The sequence below is a fragment of the Hyla sarda genome, chromosome 6 (genome assembly GCF_029499605.1).
Source record: "Hyla sarda isolate aHylSar1 chromosome 6, aHylSar1.hap1, whole genome shotgun sequence".
In the NCBI taxonomy this organism is placed as follows: Eukaryota; Metazoa; Chordata; class Amphibia; order Anura; family Hylidae; genus Hyla; species Hyla sarda.
This window is the reverse complement of record NC_079194.1, coordinates 120,691,336-120,712,682: the sequence shown is the minus strand read 5'-3', so window position 1 is coordinate 120,712,682 and position 21,347 is coordinate 120,691,336. Positions and strand designations below refer to the sequence as shown.

General features: G+C 41.4%; 1 protein-coding gene across 5 annotated transcripts in view; it reads right to left on the bottom strand.

Moving 5' to 3' along the window:
- CHCHD6 (coiled-coil-helix-coiled-coil-helix domain containing 6) overlaps positions 1 to 21,347 on the bottom strand; it is a 343,619-nt gene that overhangs the window by 217,595 nt on the left and 104,677 nt on the right. For all 5 annotated transcript variants that reach the window (XR_008844998.1, XM_056524875.1, XM_056524873.1 and 2 more), the window contains one exon: positions 19,304 to 19,387. Coding sequence is in view for 4 of the 5 variants with exons in the window: in XM_056524875.1 (XP_056380850.1) it covers positions 19,304 to 19,387 (84 nt within the window). In the remaining variant the exon portion in view is untranslated. The remainder of the gene's footprint in view (positions 1 to 19,303; positions 19,388 to 21,347) is intronic.

Sequence of the window (21,347 nt, the reverse complement as noted above, 5' to 3'; positions counted from 1 at the left end):
CTTCCCTTCCAAACAAATTCTCTATCCAAAAGCTCAATGGTGCTCCTTCTCTTCTGAGCATTGTAGATCGCCTGCAGAGCACTTGACGTCCACACATGGGGTATTTCCATACTCAGAAGAGATGGGGTTACACATTTTGGGGAGCATTTTCTCCTATTACCCCTAGTAAAAATGTACAATTTGGGCAAAAAAACTGCATTTTAGTGAAAAAAAAATCAAAGTTGTCAAACACCTGTGGGGTGTTAAGGCTCACTGTATCCCATGTTACGTTCCTTGTGGGGTGTAGTTTCCAAAATAGTATGCCATGTGTTTTTTTTTGTTTGTTTTTTTGCTGTACGGGCACCATAGGGGCTTCCTAAATGCAACATGCCCCCAAAAACCATTTCAGCAAAATTTGCTTTCCAAAAGCCAAATATGACTCCTTCCCTTCTGAGCATTGTAGTGCACCAGCAGAGCACATGACATCTACATATGGGGTACCGTATATACTCGAGTATAGGCCGAGTTTTTCAGCACGATTTTTCGTGCTGAAAACACCCCCCTCGGCTTATACTCGAGTGAACTCCCCCACCCGCAGTGGTCTTCAACCTGCGGACCTCCAGAGGTTTCAAAACTACAACTCCCAGCAAGCCCGGGCAGCCATCGGCTGTCCGGGCTTGCTGGGAGTTGTAGTTTTGAAACCTCCGGAGGTCCGCAGGTTGAAGACCACTGCGGCCTTCAACATCATCCAGCCCCCTCTCACCCCCTTTAGTTCTGAGTACTCACCTCCGCTCGGCGCTGGTCCGGTGCTGCAGGGCTGTCCGGTGAGGAGGTGGTCCGGTGGGATACTGGTTCCGGGCTGCTATCTTCACCGGGGAGGCCTCTTCTAAGCGCTTCGGGCCCGGCCTCAGAATAGTCACGTTGCCGTGACAACGACGCAGAGGTGCGTTCATTGCCAACGTACTCCTGCGTCATTGTCAAGGCAACGCCTCTATTCCGGGCCGGAAGCGCGGAGAAGAGGCGCCCCCGGTGAAGATAGCAGCCCGGACCACCTCCCCACCGGACCACCTCCTCTCCGGACAGCCCTGCAGGACCGGACCAGCGCCGAGCGGAGGTGAGTACTCAGAACTAAAGGGGGCGAGAGGGGGCTGGATGATGTTGAAGGCCGCAGTGGTCTTCAACCTGGGGACCTCCGGAGGTTTCAAAACTACAACTCCCAGCAAGCCCGGACAGCCGATGGCTGCCCGGGCTTGCTGGGAGTTGTAGTTTTGAAACCTCTGGAGGTCCGCAGGTTGAAGACCACTGAGGGCGAATGATGAGAAGAGGATGATGAAGGGGGGGTGTGGGGATGATGAAGGGGGGTGGGGATGATGAAGGGGGGGGTGTGGGATGATAAGGGGATGATGAAGGGGGGATGTGTGGGATGATAAGGGGATGATGAAGGGGGGATGTGCGGGATGATAAGGGGATGATCAAGGGGGGATGTGTGGGATGATGACAAGGGGATGATGAAGGGGGGATGTGTGGGATGATAAGGGGATGATGAAGGGGGGATGTGCGGGATGATAAGGGGATGATGAAGGGGGGGATGTGTGGGATGATGACAAGGGGATGATGAAGGGGGGATGTGTGGGATGATAAGGGGATGATGAAGGGGGGATGTGTGGGATGATGACAAGGGGATGATGAAGGGGGGATGTGTGGGATGATAAGGGGATGATGAAGGGGGGATGTGTGGGATGATAAGGGGATGATGAAGGGGGGGATGTGTGGGATGATGACAAGGGGATGATGATGAGGATGTTAATGACGGGTCTGGATGATGACAGGGGGGGATGAGGTATTTCCCACCCTAGGCTTATACTCGAGTCAATAACTTTTCCTGGGATTTTGGGTTGAAATTAGGGGTCTCGGCTTATACTCGGGTCGGCTTATACTCGAGTATATACGGTATTTCCATACTCAGAAGAAATGGGGTTACAGATTTTGGGGGGAATTTTCTCCTATTACCCCTTGTAAAAAATGTAAAATTTTGGGGGGGAAAATGCATTTTTGTGAAAAAAAATATTTTCTTCATTTACACATCTGAAATGTCGTCAAAAACCTGTGGGGTGTTAAGGCTCACTGTACCCCTTGTTTCGTTCCTTGAGGGGTGTAGTTGCCTAAGTAGTATGCCATGTGGGTTGTTTGTTTTTTTTAGCTGTTATGGCACCTAAGGTGCTTCCTAAATGCGACATGCCTCCCCAAAACTATTTCAGCAAAATTCACTCTCCAAAATCCCATTGTCGCTCCTTTCCTTCTGAGCCCTCTAGTGCAACCACAGAGCACTTTACATCTACATATGAGGTATTTCCTTACTCGAGAGAAATTGGGTTGCAAATTTAGGGGGGGGGGATTTCTCTCCTTTTACCCCGTGTAAAAATTCAAAAAATGGCTCTACAAGAACATGAGAGTATAAAAAAAATTAAGATTTTGAATTTTCTCCTCCACTTTGATGCTATTCCTGTGAAACACCTAGAGGGTTAACAAACTTTCTGAATGTCATTTTGAATGCTTTGAGGGGTGCAGTTTATATAATGGGGTCATTTCTGGGGTATTTCTCACAGAAAAGCCCCTCAAATCCACTTTAAACTTAAAAGGGTACTCCGGTGGAAAACGTATTTTTTTTTATTTTTTTATTAACTGGTGCCGGAAAGTTAAAAAGATTTGTAAATTACTTCTATTAAAATTTTTTAATCCTTTTGGTACTTTTTATCAGCTGTTTGCTACAAAGGAAATTCTTTACTTTTTGAATTTCTTTTTTCTGTTGTCCATAGTGCTCTCTGCTGACACCTCTGTCCGTGTCAGAAACTGTCCACAGCAGCATAGGTTTGTTATGGGGATTTTCTCCTGTTCTGGACAGTTCCTGATATGGGCATCAGGTGTCAGCAGAGAGCACAGTGGACAACACAAAAAAGAATAAAAAAATTTTCTTCTGTAGCAAATAGCTGCTAAAAAGTACTGAAAGGATTAAGATTTTTTAATAGAAGTAATTTACAAATCTGTTTAACTTTCTGGCACCAGTTCATTTAAAAAAAAAAAAAAAAAAAAGTTTTCCACCAGAGTACCCCTTTAACTGGTCCCTGAAAAATTCAGATTTTGAATTTTTTCGTGAAAATTTTGAAAATTGCTGCTATACTTTGAAGCCCCCTAATGTCTTCAAAAAGTAAAAACATGTCAACTTTATGATGCCAACATAAAGTAGACATATTGTATTTGTTAATCAATATATCATTTATTTGCAATAACCATTTTCCTTACAAGCAGAAAGTTTCTAAATTAGAAAAATGCTAAATTTTCTAAATTTTCATAAAATTTTGGGACTTTTCACCAACAAAGGATGCAAGTAACAACAAAAATTAACCAGTATGTTAAAGTAGAATATATCACGAAAAAACAAACAATCAATCTCGGAATCAGAATAAAAGGTAAAAGCAAATCAGTTATTCCTCAGCTCACCTCTCCAGCCAGAAACCTGACGCACGGCACTGTGTGAACCAACACCAAGACAATGTAAGAAAGCAGGGGTCCAGCGCAGGATCTTGTGCAAATAAAAGCTGCTTCTTTATTCAAGCCACGAGACAGCAGGATACAAAGTAACGCGTTTCAGCCGGTGTTACCAGTAAGGCTGGTCACACCAGCTGAAACGCATTGCTTTGTATCCTGCTGTCTCGTGGCTTGAATAAAGAATCAGCTTTTATTTGCACAAGATCCTGTGCTGGGCTCCTGCTTTCTTAAAAGGTAAAAGCACCTTAGAGGTATTAATGCATAAAGTGAGAGTGATCAGAATTTCAAAAAAGTCACGACCACGGTGCTCTCTGCTGACCTCTGCTGTCCATAGCAGGAGAAAATCCCCATAGCAAACATATGCAGCTCTGGACAGTTCCTAAAATGGATAGCAGAGGTAAGCAGAGAGCACTGTGGTCGTGACATAAGAGAAATCCAAAAAGAAAAACATTTCCTCTGTAGTATACAGCCCCTAAAAAGTACTAGAAGGATTAAGATTTTTTTTAAAAGAAATAATTTACATTTGTTTAACTTTCTGGCACCAGTTGATTAAAAAAAAAAAAAAGTTTTCCACGGGGGTACCCCTTTAAGGTGAAAATGGGCTGAGTCCCTTAGGGGTTAAAAAATAAATAAAAAAATGTAAACAAAAATAAACATATGTGGTATCGCCATGTGCGTAAATGTCCGAACCATAAAAATGTAACGTTACTTCAACTGCACGGTCAATGGCGTATACGTTAAAAAAAAAATACCAAAGTCCAGAATTGCGTATTTTGACCACTCTGTATACCTAAAAAAAAAAATTTAAAAAAAGTGATCAAAAAGTCCCATCAAAACAAAAATTGTACCGATAAAAACTACAGATCCCGACACATGTAATACACATCGCCGTATACGTAAAAATAAAAATGTTATAGGGGTCAGAAGAGGACAATTTTTATCATGATCATTTTCGTTGGGGCTGGGAAGTGGCAGATGAGGTTCAACACTGATAAATGTAAGGTAATGCACATTGGGAATAAAAATCCGGGCTGGGATTATGTATTAAATGGGAGAACACTTGGGACAACTGAAATGGAAAAGGACTTGGGGTCTTAGTTAATAGTAAATTTAGCTGTAGTGACCAGTGCCAGGCAGCTGCTGCTAAGGCAAATAAAATCATGGGGTGCATCAATAGGGGCATAGATGCCCACGAAAAGGAAATACTGTGTACAGTACTGGGCACCAGTGCACAAGAAAGATATAGTGGAGCGGTGGAGAGGGTTCAAAGATGGGCAACCAGAGTAATACGGGGAATGGGAGGACTACAGTACCCAGAAAGATTATCAGAATTAGGGTTATTTAGTTTAGGGGGGAAAAAAAAAAAAGTCTTAGGGAGACCTAATAACTATGTATAAATATATCAGTGGGCAGTACAGAGATCTCTCCCATGATCTATTTATACCCAGGACTGTATCTATAACTAGGACCAGCCTTAGGTGTTCAGGCGCCCTGTGCAAGCTAACCTTGTGCCGCCCCCCCCCCCCCTCCCATTACCCCATAAACATATACAAAGAGGGGAAAAAATCTTTGTAACAAATATTTTTTCTTTTATATTTAATTATTCCCTTCCCCCTTAATCAGTCCCATGTCCCCCTTAATCAGATGCAGTATAGTTCCCCCACATTAGGTGCACTATAGCTCCCCACATTAGGTGCACTATAGCTCCCCACATTAGGTGCACTATAGCTCCCCACATTAGGTGCAGTATAGCTCCCCACATTAGGTGCAGTATAGCTCCCCACATTAGGTGCAGTATAGCTCCCCACATTAGGTGCAGTATAGCTCCCCACATTAGGTGCAGTATAGCTCCCCACATTAGGTGCAGTATAGCTCCCCACATTAGGTGCAGTATAGCTCCCCACATTAGGTGCAGTATAGCTCCCCACATTAGGTGCAGTATAGCTCCCCACGTTAGGTGCAGTATAGCTCCCCACGTTAGGTGCAGTATAGCTCCCCACGTTAGGTGCAGTATAGCTCCCCCACATTAGGTTGGCAGTATAGCTCCCCACATCAGGTGCAGTATAGCTCCCCACATTAGGTGCAGTATAGTTCCCCACATTAGGTGCAGTATAGTTCCCCACATTAGGTGCAGTATAGCTCCCCACATTAGGTGCAGTATAGCTCCCCACATTAGGTGCAGTATAGCTCCCCACATTAGGTGCAGTATAGCTCCCCACATTAGGTGCAGTATAGCTCCCCACATTAGGTGCAGTATAGCTCCCCACATTAGGTGCAGTATAGTTCCCAACATTAGGTGCAGTATAGCTCCCCACATTAGGTGCAGTATAGCTCCTCCACATTAGGTTGGCAGTATAGCTCCCCACATAAGGTGCAGTATAGCCCCACATTAGGAAGAAGCAGGTTCCCCACATTAGATGCAGTATAGCCCCACATTAGGAAGAAGCAGTTTTCCCACATTAGGTAGTAGCAGGTTCCCCAAATTCGGTAGCATTGTCATTCCCCCCTCCTCCCACCGACTCACACACACACACACACACACACACAGGCACACACACACAGGCACACACACACACACACACACACAGACAACCACACATGCGCACACACACAGACACCCACACATACACATATACAACCTTACCTGACCTGCGCTGCGCTTCTCTTCTCTCTGGCAGCGGCCTGACGAGTGATGTCACTGACGTCCTGTGCGGGTCTGCAGAGGTACATCACATGTGCGACGTCCCTCTTCAGACTCGGGCCGCCAGCCAACCGGAGACGCGGAGGAGGTCGGGGTAAGTGAAGCCTTCCGGTGTAATGAAGAAAACTGTGCCCTGAAGCGGAATGTGACCCTCCGCATAGGGACACAGTTGAGGGAGGGTAGTGGGAATGTAATGAGAGGGAGCGGCCTGCAAAGCAGAAAACGGTGTCCCTGTGCGGAGGGTCACATTCTGCTACAGGGCACAGTTTTCTTCATTACACCGGCATTTAGCGCAGCTTGCACGAAGCAGGGCTAAATCCCGGGCGTCAGGCAATACAAATTATATATACTTGGTGCGAGCTGTGTCGGCCTCCCGGCGCCCCTGTTGCTATGGCGCCCTGTGCAGCCGCACAGCTCGCACACCCCTATGGCCGGCCCTGTCTATAACAAGGAGGCATCCTCTACGTCTTGAGGAAAGAAAGTTTCTACATCAGCACAGACAGGGGTTCTTTACTGTAAGAGCAGTGAGACTATGGAACTCTCTGCCAGAGGAGGTGGACATGGTGAACTCTGTAAAATAGTTCAAAAAGGGGCTGGATGCATTTTTGGAGAATAACATCATCGCTGGTTATGTATACTAGATTTATAGGGACAGAACATTGATCCAGGGATTTATTCTGGCTGCCATATTTGGAGTCGGGAAGGAATTTTTACCTCTAGTATGAGGGTTTTTTGCCTTCCTCTGGATCAACTCAGTAGGGACTCATTAGGGTTATAGGTTGAACTTGATGAACTCGTCTTTTTTCAACCTTATGAACTATGTTACTAGCTGTTTTTCTAGCTAAAGCTAAGCCCCACAAACCCTCGTTAACCATTTCATTAACATTAAACAAAAAAAAACAAAAAAAGCTGGTCATCGTAGTCCACCGAATCCAAAGAAGTCTGCCTAAATCTGCATACACAGATCTGAAATGATAACAAAACAAATGGGTTTGTACATTTACTGGGGAAAAAAAAATCAAATAAACACACAAAAAAGGCATATATATATATTTATTTATTTATTTATTAGGGATCGACCGATTATCGGTTTGGGCGATAATCACGATTTTGGACATTATCGGTATCGGCAATTACTTTGCCGATATGCCGATAATGCCCCACCCCCGGCCAGAGACGAACGCCGCCGCTGCTGCCCATTGCCTCCCCCCATCCTCTGCCCACATACCGCCGCCGCTGCCCCATTGCCTCCCCCCATCCTCTGGCCACATACCGCTGCCGCCCCATCGCCTCCCCCCATCCCCGATGTTATAATTACCTGTTCCTGGGGTCCACAATACTTTTGGCTCCTGCGCTGTTGCTGTGCAATGACGAGTGACGTCCCCACCGCGAAGTCACCGACCGTCAGTGCACACAGTGACTCCGGGACCAGGTAATTATAACACCGGGGATGATGAGAGGCGATGGGGCGGTGGTGGTATGTGGGCAGAGGATGGGGGGGAGGCGATGGGGCAACTGTGGTGGTTACACTCAGGACCCCAGGACAGGGAGGGGGAGAGAAGCGGGCGGCGGTCTCTGGCCCAGCAAAAACCGCTGCAGATCATTGATTTAAAGCGCCCGCTTTAAATCATTGATCTGCAACGGCTTCTGCCCCGCCGGGGGTTGAAATAGCTGATAACTTATACCGGAATATCGGTATAAGTTATCGGCTATCGGCCTGAAAGGTGACAGATAATCGGTATCGGCCCTAAAAAATCGATATCGGTCGATCCCTAATAAATAATATAGCGCACATTTTTTTCCCCAGCTACGACTTAAGAGCAGAAAAGTCACAGAACAGTAGAGGTGGTGTTACAAAGTGGGGTTCTGAAGTCATTTATTGGTTTTTGCTTTTGTGTGCTATAAAAATGGTATTCTAAAGTGATTTATTGTTTTTTGCTTATGTGAGCCAAATTCATCAACCCTCTGTGATAGTATGATAAATATGTAATAAGCAAAACCAAAAAAAAAAAAAAATGACTGCAAAAATGGTTCAGGAATGGCTTGAGGAACATAAATAATTTCATGTTCTGACTTCAGGTCTGCAGATTCCCCAAATCTCAATATTATCAAAAATCTGTGGGATTTGCTGGAGAAACAAGTCTGATCCACGGAGGCTGCACCTCAGAACATATGGAGTCTATACTTCTAATTTTAGGGTTCTTTTGGTAGCATGAGGGGGACCTATAAAATATAAGGAAGGTTGTTTTGATGTTATGGCTGATCGATGTAGACCATATTAAGCCTTCTTTCTACTTTAAACAGACGTGAAGGGCGTACGCACCAGGGATCTATTAACAGTCGTATTCAGCAGAGGGTCTAGGGAGCACCACATGTATTTTCAATTAAGCATTTTCGATGACCAAAAGGCAAGTCTCTGTGTGAACCTCTTCTAGCAGGATAATGATATCTCAACAGGAGGGGAACAAACGTGAATCCTAATTTTACCCTCCTCCAGAGACAGGAAAAGAAATTATCATATCATTTCATCCCAAGGACAGGCCGCCAAGATGATTACCACTCGTATCCCTGAAGGAAACCTGCGAGGTCTACAATCGGTCTCTATTCCACACAAATGATGCACTAATACAAGAACCCGGCTCAGTCCTCTGCTCCAGAGTCATCACTTGTTATAAGAATCTAGTAATGGCTGCGGCCTCCAAAGGAATCAAGAGGAAATGAAGGCATTCTTTAATTTATTGAAATTTGACATCCATAGAGAGTTTTCAATTACGAGTCAGACTGTTCTGTATCATTTCCTGTAAGGAAACGGCTCGGGTCATTTCCTCTATAAATGTATATGCTGCAATCCACCATCTATAGAGTCCTTCAGGGAAATAAGAAAAGTTCTGAATGTTATTAATCCATGTGACTTGTCCCTTAAAGCAATGCAAAAACTTTTTTTAAAAATTATTTATATTAAACAATTTGATGTTGGATTAAGAAGAGAGTTACAAGATGAGTGAATCTGGTTCAATTCTTTCAAAAAAGTTTCACTGTATACTTTACAAAACTCTACTGCAACAGTTTGCAAATCCTTGTCAGGGTCTGTTAGACTTCCACGAGCTGTAAGTGCTGCAGAGAGAATGCAAATACTTGAATGCAAATTCTACCTACAGTTACGTAGCACTAAGGAAGGCTTAAACATGAGAAATCCCAAAATGGATCACAAGCAAATTAGGTGTGAACTTTCTTTTGAGACATGCTGAGAAAACTATCAATAATTCCAAAGATTTCACAAGGTCAAGCAATAACACAATATAGGGTTGTGTCTTAAAGGGGTACTCCACCCATAGACATCTTACGCCCTATTCAAAGGATAGGGGATAAGATGTCTGATCGCGGGGGACCCCCGCGATCAGACATCTTATCCCCTATCCTTTGGATAGGGGATAAGATGTCTAGGGGTGGAGTACCCCTTTAAAGCTTCATGACCCTTATGTTAAAGGGAATCTGTCATCGGTATTTACTGCTAAGAGCTGCAGACACCATTCCTACCTCTCTTTGACCTATGTAAAAGAGCCCTGTACATCAATCGAGGAGGGGCTGAGAAGTGGCACTTGAGCAGCTCATCCCAGCTTCCTTGACACTTGGCTTAGCAATTTGATAAATTAGTAACAACCATCAGCATTAGAAATGGTACATTTTGCTTTTTACTCAAACAGCTATCCAACGCGGTCTGCAGTTACTGGCAGCAGATACAGTTGACAATTCCCTTTGAGGGTCTATTCACATGTACAGTATTTTGCGCAGATTTTATGCGCAGGATTTCAAGCTGTGTTCAGTCATTCAGTTTACATTGAAATGTGCAGCAGAAAATTCTGCACGTCAAATCTGCGCAGAATACTGTACGTGTGAATAGACGCTAAATCTGTACCAGCACCTTACGGACCAACACATTTTTTATAGTACTGCTGTCCCCAAATAGGAACAAAGGGCTTTTGGCTCTCCAAAAGAACTGGTAAACTGGACATTAAAACACCCTATGGACCCCCAAAAGTTCTGCCACCGATTTTGCTTTGACAGTAACTAGGGCCCATTCTTCATCTTTCTGTCAAAAACATTAAATTATCTGACTTGCAGAGTAATTACAGTTCTTACAGAGAAAATTCTTTAGGAGGAGATATGAAGGGGAAAACGTCTGTCAGTCACAGCAGCACTGTGCAAAACATTGGATGAAGCCAAGCCGACTGTATGCTTGTGATGATAAGCACGGCGCTGTATTGTAGCCAATACCAACTGTCTAAAGAAGCAATTGTGCTTCTTAAATTGTTATAAATGCAGGAGACAAGTCCCCATCCCCCATAATACTTACTTTTATCATTTACAGTGTATTCATACTCTAACACTGTGCAAACAACCACTTAATTGGATAATTCCATTATTTGCTCAAAATTTTCTATTTTTACTTGTTTCTATTGTTAGAAGATGAGTAAATCAATACAGTTATGCTCATTTTGTTTTGCATATTAGTGACGTTGTGTCTTTTCTTGGAGTTGGTTTACACATCTCTAAAAGGAAAAGTCAGGATGCTGAAGGTTATGGGCACTGCCTACAAGATGATGTTCTCTCCTCAATCAGGAAGACCAGTTTTACATATTGTCAGAATCAACTTTTTGTTTTCGATGAGAAAAAAAACAAGATGTGTGCTCACTTCTCAGAAGGTCCTACGATAAGCAGAAATCGCACTACGATAAGCAGAAATTGCACTTACAATTTAGTGTTGGCCATCAGCAGAATGCTTGAACCATGGGCTTCTACTTTGTTTTCTTTATAGTATACAGTGGTCCCTCAACATACGATGGTAATCCGTTCCAAATGGACCATCGTTTGTTGAAACCATCATATGTTGAGGGATCAATGCAATGTAAAGTATAGGACAGTGGTCTACAACCTGCGGACCTCCAGATGTTGCAAAACTACAACACCCAGCATGCCCGGACAGCCAACGGCTGGTATTGGAGGTTATACTTACGTGTCCCCGCCACTCCGGACCGTCACCGCTACCCTGGATGTCGCCTTCCATCGCGGTTGCCGCGTCCCCGACGCTCAGGCAAGGCCTCTGCTTCCCCGGCATCCTCGCTCTCCGTCGCCACCATCATGTTGCTACGCACGCCGCTCCTATTGGATGACGGGACGGCGTGCGCAGCGACGCGATGACCACGATGGAGAGCGCCAACGATGCAGGGGATCATGAAGAGGACGCGCCAGAGCCCCGAGGACAGGTAAGTGATTGTCAGCGGACCACACGGGGCACCGTCAACGGCTATTCGGTGGCAGCTGAAGCAGTCTGCGCTGCTGGATAGCCATTTATGCAATGGCCCCGATATACAAAAGCATCGTATGTTGATGCTGCCTTCAACATGCGATGGCCTCTGAGAGTGATCGTATGCTGAAATTATATAATGTCAGGGCCATCGTAGGTCAGGGGGTCATTGTACTATATGTATAATATAAATTTGTAAAAGACCCGTTCATATAACCATAAAATGGCAAAAATATATATTTCTTAATATCATTATTGTAAAAGTGGAAGACTTCAATACCAAGAATGATTATAAAAAGTTTATTTAGTTTGGGGAAAAACAAAAAACAAATTAAAAAAAAGACAGCTGAGGGATGACCTAATAACTACCGGTATATAAAAATATATTAGATGTCACAGATCTCTCCTATGAGGACTGTATCTATAACAAGGGGGCACCCTCTACACCTAGAGAAAAAATGTCTACACAACAGCACAAAAGGGGATTCTTTACTGTAACGTAATGAGACTATGGAACGCTCTGCCAGAGGCAGTGGTTATGGTGAACTCAAAAGATCAAAAGGGGCCTGGACACATTTCTGGAGTATAATAATATTACAGGTCATAGTCATTAGATTCTGCAGGTAGGATGCTAATCCAGGGATTTATTTTGATTGTCAGGTTTCCAGTTGGGAAGGAATTTTCTCCCTAAATGAGGAAAATTGGCTTTATCCCCATGGTTTTCTTCCTTTCCCTGGATCAACAACTATAGGGCAATAGGCTGAACTGGATGGACCAATGTATTTTTTTTAACCTTACAAACTATGTAACTATATGTAAATTGAGATATCATTGCTTTAAAAAGTGTGTCCCCAAAGTAGCTGTGCTGTTTGCTCTGAGCTTATTGGATATATTTTAAAACAGCTGCTTCATCTTCCCTCTTATAGTACACAGTGTTGCATATACAATGAGGGAAAGATACTGCAGTTACAACTCTTCCCCTCAATGCCTTTCATTTACTGCTTTATGCAGGGCTCGGAACATTAACGATATGTTCACACTAAGGAATCTCTGCCTGGAGATATTCTGGATCGGTGGGGACTGCCAAAAGCCTTTAGCACTAGTACCATGTGGACCTGAGCCATCACCATTGACAACCATTGATTATTCCGGTGGGTGAATTTTCAACACTGGAATTCTGTAGTGTGAATGGGTCAACAGAAGACCTATTTAAACCAAAGCTAGATTAGTGCAGCGGAATCTGTTCATAGAGATCATGCAGGTAGATTGAGTGGAACTACAGACTGATTGAGTTGGAGGAAGAGGCCAATTTCCCCAAGGAAAATAAATTACTAATATTTACATTTACTACTGATTTATGCAAAAATAAAACAAATTCGCTTTTCACAGCTTTGCAGAGATCTTACGGTACTGCTCACTTTTGTAAAGCCAGCCATTGTTGAAAGTGTTTTTTCTGCAATTCCTTAATAATGGCTTGCCTGCAAGGTGAATTATTAGTTTCAGGAGTGATTTTATGGCTATTTTTTCTGCATTTAATATCCACAAATGGGCTACTGCTCTTTATTCCCTCTCTTGACAGGATAAAGAGCAGTAGCCCATTTCGGTTTGCACTTTCAGGACACCATGTCAATCTCTTTCTTTGCGATTTACATGCTGGTGACAGTAAAGAACGGCTGCCAGCTACTACAAAAGAACCAAAAGCTTAATTACACATTAAAGAAATAAACAAACAGAATAAACCATCTATACTTTTTGCTGTGCTACTGGACCAGAAAATGTTAAAAGCCTGTAATATCTCAACAAACTGTGTGGTTATTGATGTGATATTTCACTCAAAACTGAAAAAAAAACTACAGAACCAAAGAGAAACCTGGTAAAACAAAGGAGATCTCTACCCTCCAAATAATGATGGTATAGGGCAGTGGTCCCCACTTGGTGGCTAAGGGGCTACAAACCCCAGCTATGTGGCTTACCCAGGAGTCCTGAATTATAACCACATATACTGAACATTGGCTTGAGATTCACTGAATATCAACAATTTGGATGGTATATAAAGGGTACATTCACGTGTTAACAAATTGTACTAGATTTCTCACTGTGGGAAATCCGCTGCAAGTTCTGCAAAAATTTACTTCAATTGGTCCACAAAAAGTCTGCAATAGTGGCAGATTTGCGGAATACCGAAAGACCCATTTAAGTGAATGGCTGCAAAACTCACAGTGGAAAATCTGCTGCGAGCTATCAACTTGCGAACATACGTTAGTGGTCTCAAAATTTCAAACTGACCTATTTATCGGCAAATGACTGCAATTTCTTTATGTCTGGTTGAACATTATCCATGCTGGTCTTGCGGCTAAATGTTGTGAGTCCACCATAACGCTGCTTTCGTTTTGTGAACTGGCTATTTCCTGCTGGAGTTCCTTCCCTCCAACTACAAGTCCCAGGATCCCTTGTTTGTAAGTTTGAGATAATTTCTCTCCCTTTTTCACACATCAGCCACCCAGCCCATTGCAGTACAGCTGCAGCCCTGTGGAGAATGATTACAAAAAGTCCAAAATTGCTGCATTTTGTGACATCACATTCCAAAACTTTTTATAAAAAGCAAATAAAAAGTTACATATATGCAAAAGTGGTACAAAAAAAAAAAAAAGTACAGATCACGGTGCAAAAATTGAGCCCTCATACAGCCCATATACGGTTGTCAAAATAGAGTGATTTAAAACATACTAATTTTGTTTAAATGTTTAAACCCACAGAATAAAAAAAAAACATGTCATTTTTCCCATTTAGTGTAAACGCAACCTTCAAAATTTGCTAAATTGCTGTTTTCTTTTCAATTTTCCCACACAAATAATATTTTTTGCGTCATACATTTTATGGTAAATTGATTGATGTCATTATGAATAACAATAGGTCACACAAAAAACATGTTTTATTTGTGTATAAACAAGCTGCCACTAGGTGTCTCCCTACTTGTCCAGAACACATTTTCCCCCATCCTTTAAACAGACTTTGGACTCCTGCTGGCCTGGCAGGAGATCAAACACAGGAAATGCAGCACAGAGGGGGGGGGGGGTGCAGCTTTTTCCAATCATAGCTCATCTCATACTAAACTGCACACTGGCAGTTGGTAGCAGAGTGAGGGAGGAAGTTCTCCCCTGTATGGCTTCAGATGATGTCACACCTGCTAGGTAATGCCCGTCCTCAGTCGGTGAACCTTAACCAGAGGCTGAGCAGAAAATCCAGAGCAATATCAAGTTAGAAAACTAAAAAGTATTGAAAATAAAAGGGAAGGGGATGGTTTATCATGATGGGGGCAGTGAACTGGGAGAATTATAACATTTATCAAGTTAATGAGCGGTACTATTTAAGGCCAAAATTGGCTGTGTCCTTAAAGGGGTACTCCGGTGGAAAACATTTTTTTTTTTAAATCAAACGATGCCAAAAAGTTAAACAGATTTGTGAATTAATTCTATTTAAAAATCTTAATCCTTCCAGTACTTATCAACTGCTGTATGCTCCAGAGGAGGTTCTTTTCTATTTGAATTTCCTTTCTGTCTGACCACCATCTCAGGAACTGTCCAGAGCAGGACAGGTTTATTATGGGGATTTGCTCCTACTCTGCACAGTTTCTAAAATGGACAGAGGTGTCAGCAGAGAGGACTGTGGTAACATTCCTGTGGAGCATACAGAAGCTAAGTACTGGAAGGATTAAGATTTTTAAATAGAAGTAATTTATAAATCTGTAACTTTCTAGTACCAGTTGATTTAAAAAAAAAAAAAAATTTCCAGGGGAGTACCCTTTTAAGGGGTTAAAGCAACTTGTGTCAACCACAATTGCCTACAGAAATTTTTAGATGACAACAAATATGTCAGTCTCTTTTCCATTTTACATTCCTTTCCTTATACAAGTGTTGATCGGCAGATTTGGTCACAAGTGATCTCCACGCATGGTAGATAAAAGATCTAGAAAAAGGTAATAAACAAGGCTTCGTAGAATGCTAATAAGGCTGGTTTCCCACCACGTTTTTGCAATGCAGTTTTGTATCAGGTTTTTGATTTAAAAAAAACGGATTCCTCAAAACCTGACTAAACTGTATCAAAATGTGTGTACAAATTTTTATCTGTATACGGTTTGAAAAACGATGTCCGGTTGCATCCGTTTTTTAAGAAAAAAAACTTATAAGTTTTTAACTTTTCACTCCATTATGAATAAAGTTTTACTTGTTTGATTGAAATTCCAAGAAAAAAAACTTAGAAAAGTAAAAAAACGCATGGTGAAAACCTGATGAAACCGCATATACAGTTCTGTACGGTTCCCATTGACTCTCATGTTAAAAAATAAAAAATAAAACCTATACGGTTTTCTGTCCGGAAAAAAAAAAAAGTTAAAAACCGTATGGTTTGAAAAACAGACAACCGTATACATTATGGTGCATATGGTTTTCAATAGGAAGTCTATGGGCACGGTTTTCTGTACGGTTGCATATGTTTTTTTTTTTAATGCAAGTTACCTCCAATATGTAGAACATAAAGGCAAGCTCTGGCCCTTCTGAAGAAGAGCTACTTTTTGCATAACTTTTTCCCAGTAAACATTGCATAGCCTATATGACTCCCTAGGTCATCTTGGTGGTCTCGTCCTCAAGAAGACACAAAACCCCATCAGACTCACCCGCATCCATATTTTTTGGATGAGATTATAGCTGGTTATTAATCCCTTAACCCTTAAAATGTTTTACAGTTACCTATACTGCATATATCTTCTTCGCTAAATGGTTTCCACTCATGTTGATCCCGCTGATCCCGTTTGGCAGCCGAAATGTATTATACATTGCATTGCTATTGTTCTTTACGATTGTTCTAATGTTATTTACTTTAATAAAAACAGTTTTGTGGAAATGTTGTACAGGATAAGAAAGCACAACTGCTTTCCACAATAAACAGCGCCACACCTGGTGTAGGGTTGTATCTGGTATCTCAGAAAGCTGTATTTTAAGTAAATGAGGCCGAGATGCAATACCACACAGATCCTCTGGACAGTTGGGGCACTAAATTTGAAAGAATGGAGCCATGTTTTCAAACCATGTACAATCTATTTAAAATACGGTTTTAGTGCATTCAGAAAAGTGCCCAATAAGAAACCAATAATGGGAATGTGGCCCTAGCTACGTAATAATGATACTAAAGGTGAAAGAGGATACTAGATTCTTGGGAACATAAAATAATACAAAAAAAACTTAATTTAGTGGGATCTCTTTTATAAGACTTCCTGAATGCTGGATTTCTCTTTTCTATATATGAGCAAATCAACCATTACTAGTACGACCACATACTGGGAGAAAAAATATAACCAGACAGGTCCCCTTTAAATTCTACCTACCAAGAGGTTCTAAAAGCCTATTATGTCTTTCATCAAACTTTCTTTAAGTTTTTCCAAAGATGACAAATTGCTGAATAATTACCGGTAAAATGAACTAGACGCCATAAGGAAGAATATTTTTCAGAATATATATGAACCGATTTAATCCTTGAATGCCCTTTCAATCAACTGTACCTCATTCCTCCCACTGAGAAGAGTGAAAGAAGAAAATATAAATTAACATGCCAAAATGTATAGCATGACAGCAATACGCCAGAGCCCATCATTAATTACCAGCATGCCTAAGAAAATGTGGTTTTATTTTCCCTTAAAACAGCAAGTACTTGGGACCTAGAAGAGACTGGGTTATGTTTACCACTTCCAAGCAAAGTGCTTGAAAAAAAGGACAAGGACATGGCATGATGGTAGGGGGAGGGGTATGGAAGGAGAAAAGGGGGGGGGGGAAAGAATTACAATAAGTATTAGGAGAAGCTTTATGGCTGTGACTATAGAAACAGAAAATGTCAAGGTCTGTGTACATTCAGTAAATGAAAGTGAAATTATATAAAAGCAGTAGCTAATAAAAAAGAATGAGTGTACTGTGTCTACAGCTTTCATTTATAGGAATAAAAACCACAAAAAGAAAAAAGGTTGTTGTTTCCTTCGCTTTTTGACAGAATTAAGCTTTATTGTGGGATTATGAGAACCGCTGTCTGGATTTTTCATTTCCCGTTGCTGCCAAATGGGCCTTTTCTACGCTTTACAGACCTAATAAACTCACTTTTGGATTTCCTGCACTAAGAACAAAGTTTGCTGATAAACCATACAGTCTTAAACTTCAGGTTCGGAGGTTGCACACTACAAGTCACAAAATGGTTATAAAATAAGGAACACTGCTGAAGAGGGTAAAGGGGCATTAAAGGGCAATACCTGCTTGTTCTATTTTGACTACTAATACCACCCACATAAATCAGGAGAGTCAACGGAAAAAAGTTTGGTACAATATTTGGTTTGTTGGCCAGCTAAAAGAAAGTCTTACTGATCCAAATATGAGAAACAAAATATTGCCCTTGCAGTTTAGGATCCTTTTTAATGGTAAGAAAAGATATTACACACACATATTATATATATATATTTTAGGGATGGACCGATTATCGGTGTGGACGATATTATCGGACGATATTCACGATTTTGGACACTATCGGCAATTACCTTGTCGATATGCAGATAATGCCCCGCCTGCCCGGTCAGAGACCACCGCCGCCGCCCCATTGCCTCCCCTATCCCCGGTTTTATAATAGCCGATAACTTATACCGGTTTTATAATAGCCAATAACTTATACCGGAATATCGGTATAAGTTATCGGCCTGAAAGGTCACAGATTATCGTATCGGCCCAAAAAAAATCGATATCGGTCGATCCCTAATATATATATATATATATATATATATATATATATATATATATATATATATAATGAAGCAGTACTCCAAAAATGGTAAATGTGCAAAAAAAAATACTATAATACTGCCCTCTTCAATTATGTATATAACTATATAAGTACTGCCCCTACAGTTATTTAGAAACAAATAACATATCCACATCCCAATGAAAACACTTGCACCTTACAGAAATAAAAAGGAGTACATGTTTTGATCAGACTCTCTCAGTAGTGCAGGCTCAAACTTTGGGCCTGAAAATTTAAGTCATCGTACAGAATTAAGAAATATTTTAGCATTTTAATGTGCACTAAAAGGTCTTTTCCATTTTACAAAATATTATACTGGAAAAAAGAAATGTAAAAGATGCCATATTTAGTCACAGGTGCAAATTACTTACAAAGTGTAGTATAAAACATAAGCAGAGTAACAAGCTCCCAAGCTGTGCTATTGTGATCCCTAAACAGCAGCTCCAGTTATTCGATCCATTTCTTTGTTTACACAACACTACCATTAATCAGTCAAGTTCTGAAGTCATAACGGCATGTAGGTGTCACCGCTGCCGCTCAAATTTAATGCAATTTTTATCATGCAAGGAAAACATGGGGGCGAAAGTTAGTGCAGACTGCATGTGTTTATGAGCATCAAAAGCTCCATGTTACTATGTAACAGAGCGGCTACATATCCAGTCTGACCACTTATTTCACCTCTGAGACTCCCGAGTATGATTGCATTATTTTTACATCAGAGAGTTAAGTGGGTAACACTTTGCCAAGAAGGTCGAAAGGTGGTAGGGCCAATTCAAGATGCCCAAAATAAAAAAAGAGCCTATCATGCTGACAGATTCCCCTTAAATCTCAAAAGTTAGTTCAATGTTCTTTGTACACTTTTGAAAGTCTTTAATAATAATAATAATAATAATAATATTTAGGGTTTCTACATTCCTTCTCTACTCCGAGTGCTGAACACTTACCTTCTTCTCGATGCTTGCCAGTTGCTCCTTGTGAAAAGCATCCAGCTTTTTAAGCTCTTCCTCTTTACACTGAAGTTTCTTGGCCTAAAAAATTTAGAAAACCCAAAGTTAATCACATAATTTTTCTCTTTGTATTATTCATTAATTTATCATTTATCAGAATACAAACAAGTCAGCCAGCAAATTATGACACTGCACAACACTAAGGGTGTGCAGGCTCTTATCCGGATGAGTAAAGCCAGGAGTGAAGGTCATCAACGCACAAAGTCACATTGAAAAAAAAACAGCAAGTAAAAAAAAAATGGCCAAGAGGACAACAGGCCTAACAATCACAAGTCAAATCGTGATAAAAGGAGAGTAAGTGAAGGAAGGGCATTCAGCTACCCACCCCAGGCGACAAGGAGGGAGGACTTTGAGAAGGAAAAGAGGAAAAAATTGATAAATGAGTCCTAAAGTCAAAGGACAGGGCATTTACCAAATACTTCAGTAGTGTTCCACTCTCCATACCACAGCACCAATGGAGAGACAGCATATATCAAGGAATATAATTAGAGGGGAGAGGAGCTTATAACCCCTCTGTATCCAGATGTATGGCAGTATTGTTTTCAGAGGGTAAAATGTGTAGCAGTGTTATCCTCAGGGGTAGAGTGTTCTATTTAGTGTTCTATATAGGGGAACAGTGCCTGGTTTAATTCAGGGGATATAGGGGGACATTTATCATTGGCTTTACACCATGTCAACGTTCTAAATGTTCCTGAAAATTTTGCGCAACTGCATTATTTTTGCAAAATTTTTTTGCACAATTTTTGGTAGAACATCTTTCAAAGACGTCTACTGTTTGGTGCACTGTACACCACTATTTTGCAGTGGAGCTGTATTTATTATTTGCAAATTAAATTTAGAAGTGTTTTTTTTTTTCGCAAAGCCTACTTTTTTTGCACAAACCTACACCACCTAATAGTACACTTACAAAAAAGTGTCAGAAGCCAGAGCACAAGCTTACACCAATCTCTGCAGCCCACTGGTTTCTATAATTGTGCAAAATTCATCAAGTCCTGTGTGCCATTTTGGTAAATTTTGAGCAATTGTGCAAACAATACACCAAGCAAATGGGTAAAATCTATACTACCTTACACCAACATTGATAAATGTCCCCAGTGTGTGTCAGTGTTCTATTCAGTGGGGAAAGTGTGTAGCAGTATAATAATCAGGGGGCAGTGTCTGGCAGGGTAGTATTCAGGGGTACAGTGTGTGACAGGGTTGCATTCAGAGGTGCAGTGTGTGGAAAAGTTTAATTCAGGGGCACAGGTCTGGTAGTTTAATATTTATTTTATTCTGCCTTACAGTGTCCCATCAGTGCTGTAGTCACTGGTAAGTTATGCAGTTATGATTAGTGAAACAACAACTTCCAGCATACCCTTACCACTGCTTAGACCATACTCTGAGCTTTAATGTCACATAGTAAAAACGTATTTAGCACATTCCCCTTACTTGGCAATTGGTGAATTTGATTATTTTAGTCAAATGAATTTTCCACAATGCACTACAACATGTGTGTCCATCATGCCAAGTAGGAAACATGTTAAAAATGTGAATCCCACCACTGATTTTTTAAGCAACGTGCATTGGTAGATTGTGTAATTGACGGCAGGAAAGCAGAGACCATAGAGGGAGCTGTGAAAGCATTAAAATCCACAATGTTTAAATTCTTACGCATGTTGTACAGTATTCTATTCATTGTCTCCCACATGAACTGTAATAGCATTGGAGATAAGGAAGGACCTGGAGAACTGACCACTGCCCTTAGCAGATACTGTAGCGGTTGAATACAACAGCAACTCCAATGCGAAGCACACCATACGCAATGTACAAACAAAATCTCTCTCTCTTTAATTGATTACATTAATAAAAACGACACCCATGGACGCGTGTCACTGATAGCAAGTACACAGGATATAAAAAATATCTATGGACTAACAAATTAGTTCCCCCTTGACAAAGCTTTTAGCAAAATGACTTTGTGGTGTCAGGGATCACTGTGTGT